This window comes from the organism of the source record quoted next, unplaced genomic scaffold (assembly GCF_019419815.1).
Source record: "Pyrus x bretschneideri cultivar Hongxiangsu unplaced genomic scaffold, Pyrus_bretschneideri_v1 Contig324, whole genome shotgun sequence".
NCBI lineage: Eukaryota > Viridiplantae > Streptophyta > Magnoliopsida > Rosales > Rosaceae > Pyrus > Pyrus x bretschneideri.
Window position 1 is genome coordinate 7,932 of NW_025999640.1, and position 13,525 is coordinate 21,456.

At 38.1% G+C, this 13,525-nt stretch overlaps 1 protein-coding gene across 16 annotated transcripts; it reads left to right on the forward strand.

The window, feature by feature from the left end:
• Positions 1 to 2,359: 2,359 nt before the first annotated feature.
• Positions 2,360 to 12,858, forward strand: LOC103932349 (E3 ubiquitin-protein ligase COP1). Of its 16 annotated transcripts, none has more exons than XM_048590895.1 (15): positions 2,360 to 2,518; positions 2,721 to 2,828; positions 3,027 to 3,432; positions 3,517 to 3,594; positions 3,675 to 3,830; positions 3,923 to 4,225; positions 4,722 to 4,879; positions 4,995 to 5,060; positions 5,192 to 5,270; positions 10,468 to 10,623; positions 10,731 to 10,829; positions 11,470 to 11,574; positions 11,911 to 12,090; positions 12,284 to 12,394; positions 12,476 to 12,858. In XM_048590895.1, the coding sequence occupies exons 3-15, from the start codon at positions 3,118 to 3,120 to the stop codon at positions 12,644 to 12,646; spliced, it is 1,977 nt and encodes a 658-aa protein (XP_048446852.1). In that variant the 5' UTR covers positions 2,360 to 2,518; positions 2,721 to 2,828; positions 3,027 to 3,117; the 3' UTR covers positions 12,647 to 12,858. The 16 variants fall into 16 exon arrangements, with proteins under 16 accessions (XP_048446852.1, XP_048446851.1, XP_048446854.1 ...); XM_048590894.1 differs by having other exon boundaries at positions 3,045 to 3,432; XM_048590897.1 differs by having other exon boundaries at positions 2,721 to 2,824.
• The last annotated feature ends 667 nt before the right edge of the window (positions 12,859 to 13,525 follow it).

Genomic DNA, 13,525 nt, shown 5'->3' on the forward strand with positions numbered 1-13,525 from the left:
TATGTCAGATTTCCAATCCGTAAGTTTCTAATATCCTCAAATATTACATACCATAATGTATTTAAATCTGGTGACGATCCAACGGTCGGATCATCAATTCATGCAAGGACCTCTTAATGGCTAGCTAGGTGGTCAACTATGAAACTATATTAAACATCATAATTTCACTAAATGGATGTCAAATATGGAATCGGGCTTCAAAATTAGCCTAGGAAGGTCAGGTGGAGTCTCGCCCACGCACTGCCACAGTTTGCCGGAAAATTCCACTATTTCTAAAAACTCTCAAATTTCACAGAAATGAAGATCTCAAAGAGAGGAACATCTTTCATCCCTGCCACGAAGTCCAAAAGTGGACAGAAGATGGTCAATTTTGCCCACAAAGCCGGCGGGTGCCTAAAGCTTCCCAATGTTGATTCGTAGGGCTGGAAAAAATTCCCGAAATTCCCAAACCAAACCGAAAAAATCCCGAACCCAAATAGAAAAATCCCAAACTGAAACCATCCCAAAGTTCGGTAATCCCGTCCTGAAAAATACTGAAATATTCGATATGGGATTGGTTTCCAAATCCCATATGTTCGGTATTCCCGAAATCCCAAAACGTTTTGTTTCTTTAGCTTTCAGTTCACACTTCCCAACTCAAAAGCGGAAGCCTTTTGGCTCCCACTAACAGAAGGCACAAAAAATAATATTAAAAAAAAGGGAAGGCACAAAAATAATATTAAAAAAGAAAAGGCACAAAATTGGTTTTTGGCTTTCGGTTCTCACACTTCCCAACTCAAAAGCAGAGGGTTTTGGCTCCCACTAACAGAAGGCACGAAGAACAGCTCTCTTAGGGTTGAGAAGCAGAGAGAGGAAGGAGCTACCACTGAAAGCTCTTGAATTTGGTTTTGACTCCTGAGACAGAAAGCAGCACTCTTCATGTTGAGAAGCAGAGAGAGGAAGGAGCTACTGCCGAAAGCTCTCTCAAATCTTCGAAGCTCGACCTATCTTCTCTATCCTCTATGAAGCTTTCTCTGAATTAGGGTTCGAATTAGTATTTATAAATTAGGGATTTACTATTTAGAGCTTTTAATTGTTTCGATTTAGATTTGGATTTGGATTTCTTGATTAATTTTATGGGGATTTCTGGATTAATTTTATGTGGATTTGGTTGATTTGGATTTCTGGATTTCCATGGTCGATTTCTGCTTTGCATGTTCGATTTCTTTTCTGCTTTGCATGCCCGATCTACAGGTATCAGATTCTTCCATTAACAAGAAGCCAAATTTCTATTGAATTGGAATCCCGAAACCATACCGAAATTCAGAAAATATTTCAGGAATACCGAACTTCGGGAATACCGAAATTTTGATTTGGGATCGGGATTTAGATTTTCATCCCAAAAAGGATCGGTTTGGGATTCCGGATATAATTTTCGGATCGGGATCCCATATCGATCCAGCCCTATCGATTCGTCATCTACGGTGGTCCAACGAGGTCAAGGTTGGTTGGGATTTTCTCCTGGGATGATGGGCTACAAAGCCTAAGTGGTGGCATCGGCCATTACTTTGCCGATTCGCCGGAAAATTGAAAAGAGTGGCCGAACATGGTTTTGACGCGTCGAATTTTGTGGCTTTGCCCCGCCACATGTGGTGGTTTATAAAGGTGGTTCTTGGTTGGGTTTCGTAGAGGGGAATGAGAGCTTCAAGATGGTGGTGGTGGCGTCGAAAAACTCCATCGGAGTTGGCTGGAATTGGCCTTAGAAAATGGAAGGTCGCGAATGTGGTTTTGGGTTGTGCACGGGAAGGAGAAGCTGGGAGCTTCTCTCCCTTTCTCTGATTGGCTGTTGCCCTCCTTCCTCCCATTCTAATTGGTCACTCACTCCTTTATCTAATTGGTCTCTTATTAACACAAATCTAATTGGGCCACTTTCCGACAAGGTGGGAATTCAAATAATTTATAACTAAACTTTAAATAACCATTTTTAAATGTCCATAACTATACCGTTATAATCTAGACTCGCAAACGGCCTTCGCCTATGCGTTCGTACCAATGAGTACTACGATGATACGCTAAAAAAAAAGTCCCACATCTCTCAAACCGAAGGTCAACAGAAGTCAAAGTTCTTACCTCTAGGGTATTTTCGTAAATTCACGCTTTTAAAATTAGAGATGAGTTGCCAAACCCTCAGTTGGAGATAGTTTTTATTTTCACAGAATTATATTTAACCTATAACCATGCATTGTTTATTAAAATATTAATTTATCCTTCTAATCCCCCTTGCGCTGAAGAAGGCCGAAGTTGCAGCAATAGAAAGCCCAGCCCAAATGACGGGCATCGGCGAAAAGGCAAAAGAATGTTAGTTGTGGGTACACGTGGTTGATTGTGCACTTCTTATTTTTGTGTTACAGACTGACATTGCCCATCTAGCTCACGAACAAAATTAACCTCTCTCTCTCTCAAATCTTCTTCCCTTCCCTTCGCGCTGCAAACCTCCTCAATCTGATTCACCTTCTTCAACCAACCGCTCCCTCAAATTGTAAGCTCTCTCCCTCTCCCTCTACCGATTTAGTTTTCTTCTGGATTATTTGTTTGGCTTTCATTTGGGTTGTTGATGCTTTTGCTGTTTTCCCTCAACTGATTTGATATTCCATTTTTGTTGATTTTAGAATAATTGTTGATGTTTTTGGCTTTTTAGTTTGCAATTTTGCATTGATTTGAATGGGTTTACTTGTTTGAAGCTGCAGTGCACCCAATTTGATTGGATATTGAAGACAAGGGCGGAAGGAGAGGCATTCCTTCCTTGTTTAAGATTATTCTTGCTTGCAGGTTGCACCACTGGTCGGTTGGTAATTTCAAGCGGTCAAATTTTTATTTTTATTCTTTTAATATTTTGTGTGAATATGTTTGGTACTCTGCAACTGGGGAACTGGGTTACTGGGGTGGGGGCTTTTACGTTCGAGTTCCGGGTGCTTGATTTTATAACTTATAAGCATGCTTAAATTCTCATGTGTAATACATGTGCTTGCTTGTTTCTGAGTTGACAGAAGAAATGTATGTAACAGTTTTGATATCTATTCCCCGGAGAGGGGAGTAGTGGTCAACCGGGGCTCAAGCAAAGGTTTAGAGAGAGAAAGAATGGAGGAGTGCTCGACCGGGGCTCTAGTCCCGGCAGTGAAACCAGATCCAAAGGCGTCAAGTGTCACGGATTTGGCAGATCCAGGCAGCGGTAACGTTTGTCGTCTGGTGCATGAGAAAGAACTGGCAGAGGTAGACAAGGACTTGTTATGCCCAATTTGTATGCAGATGATAAAGGACGCCTTCCTTACAGCGTGTGGTCATAGCTTCTGCTACATGTGCATCATCACCCACCTCCGCAACAAGAGCGACTGCCCTTGCTGCGCCCAGTTCCTCAGTGCCAAACAATTGTTCCCTAATTTTTTGCTGGACAAGGTTTCCTCTCAAATTCCCACTCCTTCAAGATGAAAAATGATATACTTGGAACTGCAGCTTACTGTTATATGCCATGTACTGTAGCTTCTGAAGAAGACTTCCGCTCGTCAAATTTCCAAAAGTGCATCTCCTGTAGAGCATTTTCGCCAGGCATTGCAGCAGGTGAGTCTGGCTGTACGAGTCAAGTAAAATAACATATTAATTGTCGTTTGCTGTCTGAATGTGGTGTTGTGCTGTAATAGGGATGTGAAGTGTCAATCAAGGAACTAGACACCCTGTTGGCACTCCTGGCAGAGAAGAAGAGGAAAATGGAACAAGAAGAGGCGGAGAGAAATATGCAAATACTGCTTGACTTCTTGAATTGCCTAAGGAAGCAAAAAGTTGACGAGCTTAGTGAGGTTTCTTTGTATACTCTTGGCGTTATTTGAAATATTTGATTGAACTGAATTAAATGGTATCTGTTACTAATTCAATTGATTTTATATTGCAGGTGCAAACCCATCTCCAATTTATCAAAGAGGACATAGGTGCAGTAGAGAGATGCAGAATGGACTTGTACCGTGCCAGGGACAGATACTCTGTCAAGCTGCGGATGCTTGGAGCGGATGATTCTATTTCTGGGGCAAGAAAGCAATGGCATTCCTCTCCAGATAACAACACCGGTGCGCTTAGTGGACGAGGAGGGATGTCATCTTGGAATCTTCCGAGAAGGGATGCTTTAAGTGCATCAGACTCCCAGTATCTAACTCAAACTGGTCTTGCCGTAGCCAGAAAAAAGCGGGTCCATGCACAGGTCAGTGACAGTCCTGTAATGATTATAGACTATTTTTGCACTTTATGTGCGTCTATCTTATGGTGAATACACTTGTCCCGGGGGATCATTGCTATTATTTAGACATTAGATGGTGGTTAATATGGGCAACCCCCTCAATCATTCCAAACCTGTTTCTCATTTGCTCCTCAACAAAAGCCACCTGAATTGTAGTCTACAAATGCATTAATATAGCTCTCTGTCAATTTGGCATGAAATCAATACTTACACTGGGTTTTGGTTATGGGGTTTCTGGACTTTAGTTGAGTTTACGTTTATTTTTGGGTAATTGTTATTAGAACTCCAAAATAGTCACTCCGCACCCCTCCCTACCTTATTTTTTTTCATTGGAGTGGAGAATGAATTTTTTTGGACTGCCAACGCCTGTACTGATCAAGTTAATTGAATTTAAGGTAAGCTAGACCCTCCTCATTTTTATGGTTGTCTTGGTTTGTTCTCGTTCCATCCCTGGCTGTAGTTTGATGAACTTCAAGAGTGTTACCTGCGAAAGCGGTGTCAGATGGCGAACCAACCATACTCCCAGCAAGAACGGGACAAAAGTGTAATACAGAGAGAAGGTTATACTGCAGGTCTTGCTGATTTTCAAACGGTGCTCACTACATTAACACAGTACAGGTATGATATCAGATATTGGATCCCTTACAGAAATTTACTTTTCGTTTGGGTCAACATTCAGATATACAGTTTTATTTACTATAATCACCATTCTGTTTTGTTTGCTATGAAACAGTCGAATGAGGGTCATGGCTGAACTTAGGCATGGGGATCTATTTCACTCAGCCAATATAGTATCCAGGTGATTAGTTATGTTGCATATCATGTCTAACTTTCAGAATTAAATGTCTTGATTCATTATAGATGAAATATGTTCTGGAGAAGTTGTTACTGGTATTGTTAACCTCATACAGTTGTTCACATTCATTGCAGCATTGAATTTGATTGTGATTACGAGTTATTTGCTACTGCTGGAGTTTCACGGTGCATAAAAGTTTTTGACTTCTCTTCGGTATGATTTTGATTTTACGATTGTTTTTACCCTTCCAGCAACATTATTTTTCTGTCGACAGTCAGTATTGTCAACTTCTAAAAGAAAGGGTGTTCAGATACTTTTGGTTTCTTGAGTGCATTGCCTAGTCAACTACTAAAAGAAAGGGTTTTAAGATATTTTCAACAAAGACAAATTGCTTTATTTTTTGATTGTTTGAATGCCTTCCTCTAATATAACAATAGAGTATTGACTCAATACAAAAGTTGATTTTACTCGGTACATTTGAACAAATAGACTTAGATTAACCATTGAACAATTAGCCAATTTAAAGAAAATTACATAAATAATAAACATTCATGTATGCTTTTGCAAAAAATCTATCATAATATTTTTTTTCCGGGAGTATGAAGAATATTTGTTGGTGCCAGACGCAAAATCCTTATACCAAAATTCCATGTACTCCTACTTCCATCTTTCTGATAAAAGTACTCTAGTCTATGATTAAGCTCATAAAACTCAATAGTATTGTCCATGCATTAAAGGAGAACTCAAACATCAAATATGAATATTAATTAGTACTGAGCATTAAAAGTATAGATCAGACTAAGACGTTCTCTTAGCCTTAGCTGAAAGATTAGAACCATGTGACAGAAGAGAAAATGGTTTTTTTGTATGAAGAACCTGTATGAAACCACGAACACAAGCCTGTGGGAATCTGCCATCTCTTTTTAGCTCTATCTGCCATCTCTCTTCAAGTAGGATATCTCATGCAGTAGGTTTGCTTTTCATTTTTTTAGTCCCATGTCACTCTCCAATCCCTACGTCAAATTCAAGCTAGCGTCCAGTCCCTATTAAACTAAGCTCATTTTCTCTACCAATTGAATTAGAAAATTCACATGCAGCTGTACAGTTTACCTACAGATAATGTAGATTTCCAGGCTCCTGCTCTTCAACTTAAATGTGTAAAGCATTCATAGGATTGAAATTAAGAGATGTGAACACAAAAAGTTAGAGATACGCAAAATAATCATTTTCTTTTTCGCCCCAAGTAGATTCTTTAAGTTTAAGTTGACTGATTTACTTTATAAGTTACTAGCCTCTAGTCTCTCAGCACGTGCTGACGCATGCGCAAGAGGCATTTTTTCAATTACGCGCAATGCGCGACATACAAACTTTTAATCATGCACAAAGACTCAACAAAATATTATTCTTGCGCCTGTTATGCGGATTTTACTAAGAAAACTAGTGAATCTTGTATTTAATCATGGTATAGATATAATTGAATAATGTATAAAAGAGATTGAACAAACCTTATTATTGGTTTTCGTCAAGAGACTTTGACCTATAACTTTGGTTGACAGAAATTGTTTTGAAATGCGCTCGAGTCTAAAGGCTGAGTCACCAAAAGATTTTGTGATATTCGATATAACACAAGCAAAAACGTGTGAGAAACAAAGTCCTAAAACAAATAAATCCCTTCACCACTGCTTGCAAGCATCTTAAATATAATATTATTATATTACAATTAAATCTATTAGGTGAACATTGAAGAAGCAACAATTGACATTACATTCCAAGGCTTTTCAAATTTGGCAACAAAAACATGTGCTTCCCAGCAACTTCGGGATGAAAGCCTGACAAATTCCTTAAGTTTCTAATTTCTTCCAAATGATTGGTTGTGATTAGATAGGTTTGAGTGCGTCATGCGCCCTTCTGTAAACACAGACAGATAAGTTGTCACAGTATAGTTGAATAAAACATGTATCAAGGGAACATAATTAATCACAATTATTCGTCAAAAAAAGCACTTTAGTGCCTATCTACAAGAATACGGCGATATACAAAATTGCATGAACTTTAGGTGTTAGTTTAATGAGTCAACAATGAAGCTCTAGGAGAGAGTAATTGAGCATAGACTTAGGTAAGAGACATGGGTCTCAACCAATCAATTCGGGCTTATGCCAGGAACTATGGAAGAAATCTATCTTGTATGGACATTGAGGGATCGATATAAAGATATGCAAAAGGATTTGAAAATCATCGTTGTAGATTTGGAAAAAGTGTACGATTAGAGAATTTTTTTTGGAGCATTCCAGAGAAAGAAAGGAGTACAAGTAGCATATATCTAAGCAATAAAGGATATGTATGATGGAGTAAGGACTGTAGTAAGAATTCATGAAGGACAAACTGAAAGTTTTCCTATAACCACAGGGTTGCACAAGGCTCAACTTTTAAGTCCATTTCATTGGTAATGGATGAGTTAACGAGATATATTCAAGATGATATCCCTTGGTGTATACTTTTCGCAGATAATATGGTGATGATAGATAAAACGCAGAAAGGAGTGAATGCGAAGCTTAACCTTTGGCAGGAAGTGCTGGAATTTAAAAGTCTTCGCCTAAGTAGGTCAAAGACATAGTATATGGAGTGCAAGTTCAGTGAGAATTGGGATACAAATGAGATAGGGGTGAGGACCGAACATTAGGAAGTACCAAAGAGTGAACTCTTTCGTTATCTTGGATCAATCTTGCAAAAGAACAGAGAATTGAATGTAGATCTCAATCATAGAATACAAGATGGATGGACGAAGTGGAAGAGTGCATCAAGTGTGTTGTGCGATTGTGGTATGCCACTAAAGCTCAAGGAACAATTTGGCAAGTAATGCTTTATGACACAAAATATTGGGCGGTCAAGCATGTGCAAAAAATAAGTGTAGTGAAGATGAGAATGCTTTGTTGGATGTGTGGGCCGATGTTTTAAAAGGCTCGTCTCAGGGCGTGCCTAGGCGGCATCTGAGGCTGGGCGTCAGTGTTCCCACCTCAGTTTTGAGGGAGTGGGCGGAAGGCTTCGGCAAAGCATGTTTGGGCAGTGGAGGCACACCTCAGGGCGTCCGGGGCATTCATCTGGGCATTTTTTTCTTCAAAATCTAGGTTTTCTGAAATGTTTTTTGCCGTTCAAGTTTAAACAAAGAAGGATAGACTTTCTCTCTCCAAATCCCGTAAATTTCCATAATAATTGCTCCATTGAGCCTTTATTTCATTTTACATACCCTATAAATACTCCACTCAACCCTTTATTTTCCTTTAAATTCCCATAATTATTGCTTTATATCATTTACATACCCTAGACTACTCCACTCGGCCCTTATTTCCTTTTAAATTACTTATAATTCCAACATTCAACCTGTATTTTACTTGAAATTTTCCTATAATTGTGACCATTCATCCTTATTTTCCTTGGAAGTTCTCTATAATTGCTTACAATAAAATAAATAATTATAACATTTTGAGACTATATGACATAGTTTCCAAGTACAACTAGACTTAGTAATAAAGAAGATGATATTATCTTTGATTTAGTTATAGTTATATTTGTTTTTACAAAGTATTATATTGTTATAAATATACTTTATATATAATATATATTAAAATTTTAGGTTCCGTGAGGCTTCGCCTCATGCCTCACGTCTCGCGTCTAGGTTGGGCTATCCATTGGACACCTTAGCCATGCCCCTGCCTTTTAATACATTGGTGTGGGCACACGAAAAAGGGTAGGATTGAAAACATGGATATCTGAGGTAGAGTAAGAGTGGCCACAGTAGAAGATAAGATTAAAGAAAATCAGTTAAGGTGGTTTTGACATGTGAAACGAAAACTTACAAATACTTTGGCTAGAAAATGTGATTACCAGACAGAGGCTTAGGGCAAAAGAGGTAAAGAAAAACATAGGGAGACTTGGAAAAGATACTTTAAGAAAAGACATGGAATACTTGGAACTAACTGAAGACTTGGAGCAAAACTGAGCTCAGTGGCGTTCTAGAATTCATACCACCAACCCCCCACTTAGTGGGATAAGGCTTTGTTGTTGTTGTTTTCGTCCAAAGGTAATGCTAGTGAGACTAAATTTGCCGGCAAAATTTTATAAACGAAATGACATGATACTTAAGTGTTGATTAATGTGCTTATTTTTTATTGGTGACACATCATTTAATTGGAAAATTTTGTCTACAAATTTAGTCTACATACTCTTTGGTCTAAAAGACCAAAAACAAATAACCATCATCAAACCAATACCTCTTTGTTAAATCCCTGATGATTGCACACAGAGAAAAACATTCTTGAAACACCAAAAATTAGAACATGCACCTGTAAATGGCATAATGGCTAATGGGGTAAAACCTTAAATCCCTTACTAACCAAAACTAATAGGTATACCTAAGCAACCTCAACCAATGGCATAATGCAGCATTTACACGGTGGGATTGTTCGACAACAAAAATGTCATTGTCTTCCCCTCTCTCTAATGGAAACAACATACCTTCATCACGTTAAAATTAAGTATATACCAAATACGAAGAAATAACATTGAATTGCTGATAAAAGAGAAAGCTAAAAATTGAACAACCCAATAAAATTGAGCGAAGAATCAAACCAAAAAGTTGAATTTCTGCTTGAGTTTTTGGGATATGGAGGCTTGGAGAGCTTGTTCTAAAGTGGAAGAGGGGACAATGATCCATTCCCAAAATGGCAAAATCAAAGCAATGAACTTGATCAAATACCTAACAAAGCAGTGAAATACCTTGGCATATTCTTGGAGCTTTGACAATTTCGATTGCCAAAAGCAATATTCTTTCAAGGTTGGACAATCTGCAGTTTTCACCAAGCAGTTTGGATTTTATTTCTCTACTTTTGCGAAACTGTTTCCATTTACACATTCTCGTTTTTCCATCCTCAGTTTAGACGTCTGCACTGTGCAGCGGACTTGCGTTTGCTTTTCCTTTCTCTGTTTTCTTTCTTGGTTTTTTACTATATTGTCCCCATCTTATGAATTTTTTGTCTTTTCAATTCACTATAATCAAAGGACAGTTTAGGTACTTTCTGAAAATCTAACCACAAGGCCTTCTGCCTTATTAATATAGATAAACAAACGTAAAAATGTCCTTCCAAATATCTAAATTTTACTTGAGTTGGGTTGAAGGAGGTACTTGTATCAACTTAACCTGTGACATCAGATCAATGTTAGCCCCCATTTAACTTTAAGTTTAGTTAAGGGAGGTGATTTCACACCCCCATTTAGCTTCTCATAAGCCCCTCTTTATTTCTGTGCATCGGATTGAATACATCAAACGGAAACAGCCATTCAATTGATATCTCATTGACTACTGTTTATAGGCTTTTGGAAATTTTGATATTAATTGTATGATACTTCTTCCCAGGTTCTGAATGATCCAGTTGACATGCACTGTCCTGTTGTGGAGATGCCTACACGTTCAAAACTTAGTTGCTTGAGCTGGAACAAGTTTACTAAAAACCATATAGCCAGTACTGACTATGAAGGAATAGTAACAGTTTGGGATGTAAATACTCGGCAGGTATATGATTTGACTTATTCTGATAGATTTGTCATGTGTGATTTGAATTTTTATACTTGTTGCATCACTTTCAGTTTTTTTTTGCTCATGCTTAAACTTTTTGACAGAGTGTCATGGAATATGAAGAGCATGAAAAACGTGCTTGGAGTGTTGATTTTTCATGCATAGACCCCACGATGCTTGTATCTGGTAGTGATGATTGTAAGGTACTCCGAAAATCTTTATAATCTTGAACCAAGTATTTTATTATGATTATGTGACTGGAAATGTAGTACCTCTCTCTTTTCGGATAAGCAAAGAAGTATTATTCTATATGCACCATTTTTTGCTTATAAAATTGTTAGTAAGAAATTTCTGAGAACACCCAAAAGGGGCAAAATACTATATTTTAGTATGGTAGTAATTATTGTTGCAAGTGACTTTCGGGTTTAGGCAAAATGCTATATTTGCCATGCTTGTCCTAAAGTTGCCTTGGTTGGTTTACGCTTACAAAATAGTTGATGTATGCTTGTATCTAATTTATTCACTATATACAGGAGGCTAAATTGATGTGTTGTGTGTGTACAATGTTGATGTGTCCCTTGGTTGTGGAACTGTTTCCGATGTTTTAACTTTTAAAAGTACCAGTAAATAATTTTTTATAACAATGTTAAAACAATAGTTGTATGCTTGCGTTAAAATTGGCTTGGTTCAGGCTAACATGACTACAATATTCTTACCATTTGACCGTCAGAATTTAAGTGAGCAATTTTGAGTGATACGTACATTTGCTTTCACCTTTTTTGATGCTCAAGGAAGTGTGCATTATAAACTAACCACATCCTCTATTCTTTGTATAAAATTCAGGTAAAACTTTGGTGCACAAGGCAGGAAGCTAGTGTTATTGATATTGACATGAAAGCCAACATATGTTCCGTCAAGTACAATCCGGGATCCAGCAACTTCATTGCGGTATGCACCTTTCATTGCCAATATTGGAGAAAAGTTATGGCACGCTATCTGGTTCATTGTTTGATCTTGTTTAGTTCTTAGATGATTTGAGTGCAACCTTGTGCTTTGCTCACTTAATTTGCAGTAATATACTGTGCCTGAGCAATGCACTGGACTTACATGTACATACGCTAATGTGTGCATGCACACATCTATTGAGTTTTTATTCAACATCCCGTTATTTGGGGGGGGGGGGGGGGGGGGGGGGTATGTCGTGTATAAAAATTCATACATGATATGTCCTGTTATTTACCATAAAGTAAAGCTGAAACCTTTTCCTCCTTCTGGCTTTTCCAGGTTGGTTCAGCAGACCATCACATCCACTATTATGATTTAAGAAATCCGAGCGAACCACTCCACGTGTTCACTGGGCATGGGAAAACTGTTTCTTATGTAAAATTCTTGTCAAACTATGAGCTTGCCTCTGCATCCACTGATAGCACGTTGCGGTTATGGAATGTGAGGGATAATATTCCAGTAAGTGATTATGCCTTGAAGAAAACTCACTTTGGTACACTTAATATAGTTAACGAGTTATTATATGCTCTAATCTACACGGAAAATAAAACTAATTGAGAAAATGAGAATAGAATGGACTCGTTGACATCATCTTATGAAACTTATTTATCGATTAACTAAGTTGTACTCTTCATCTGTGTTTTGTTTGAAGGTTCGTACTTTTAAAGGTCACACAAATGAGAAGAACTTTGTAGGTCTTACAGTAAACAGCGAGTACATTGCGTGTGGCAGCGAAACAAATGAAGTGTTTGTGTATCATAAGGTTAGTGGCATTCAAAAAATACGCCATTCCTGCATTTTGTTAACTTGTGATTAACTAAAAGTTTCCGGTATAATTTGTCAGGAGATCTCTAAACCTGTGACTTGGCATAAATTTGGGTCGCCTGATTTGGATGACACAGAGGATGATGCGGGGTCGTACTTCATCAGTGCTGTATGTTGGAAGAGTGATAGCCCTACCATGCTAACTGCGAACAGTCAAGGAACCATTAAAGTGTTGGTTCTTGCGGCATAGACAACAACTAAATGGAAACTAAAAGAAGGATTCACGAGGAAGAAAGTTGTTGCTGCGATTGTTTGTAAGCGATATTCGGATGTTGACGTGTAAATGCTAGGATTGAGTTGAGATGCAATGTCAGTGGAAAGTTTTATTATTTGTTATACAGAAGATACTAAATGTGCCAAAGGAAGTGAAAATATATAGCAATAATATCATTGATTACCGAGTGTCCTTGTGTATTATGAGCCTGTGTGCCCGTCCTTTCTTGAGTTCTACAGATTTCTTCATCCTCAACAGATTCATGTATAATTGCAGTAAAAATTTAGTTTTTTGAAATTCAGTGTAATTTTTATTATTTTGTTTTATCATATGATTTCGTGTTGTAGTTAGGTTGATTAAGCAAACAAAAGCTAATACCGTGGGTGTGGATGGGAATCTAACGGTTGTGAGTTGTTGAGCTCGCGCGTAGAACCGAGTTTTGTGACCCAGTGTAATTCATACTTTTTTTTTCACTGGGTGTGTTTTTGTCAAAGAGAGGGAAAGCTAAGGGTTTATTAAGAGGAAGCTGGTGTGAGTAGTCGAATTGAGGTGGATTGAAGCTCCATTTCGATTGTGACTCGGTAACCATATACCTTTTATTTTTTTTGGTTCACTGCGTGTGACTTTGTCAAAGAAAGAGGGAGAATTGAGGGTTGTATTTGCGGGAAAGAGAGACAAAGAGGGAACTGGTGAAGGGTATGAGTGCTTGATTTCAGGTGGATTGAAGCTCAGTTTGGATTGGAGTTGACAAGGGTGGTTTGTCCACAACCTTTGAAGAAACGCAGATTGTGAAGGGCAGTTTTATGGCGTGAGTTCATCCAAATCCCACATATGCGAAGACGTTGTGTGAAGAAA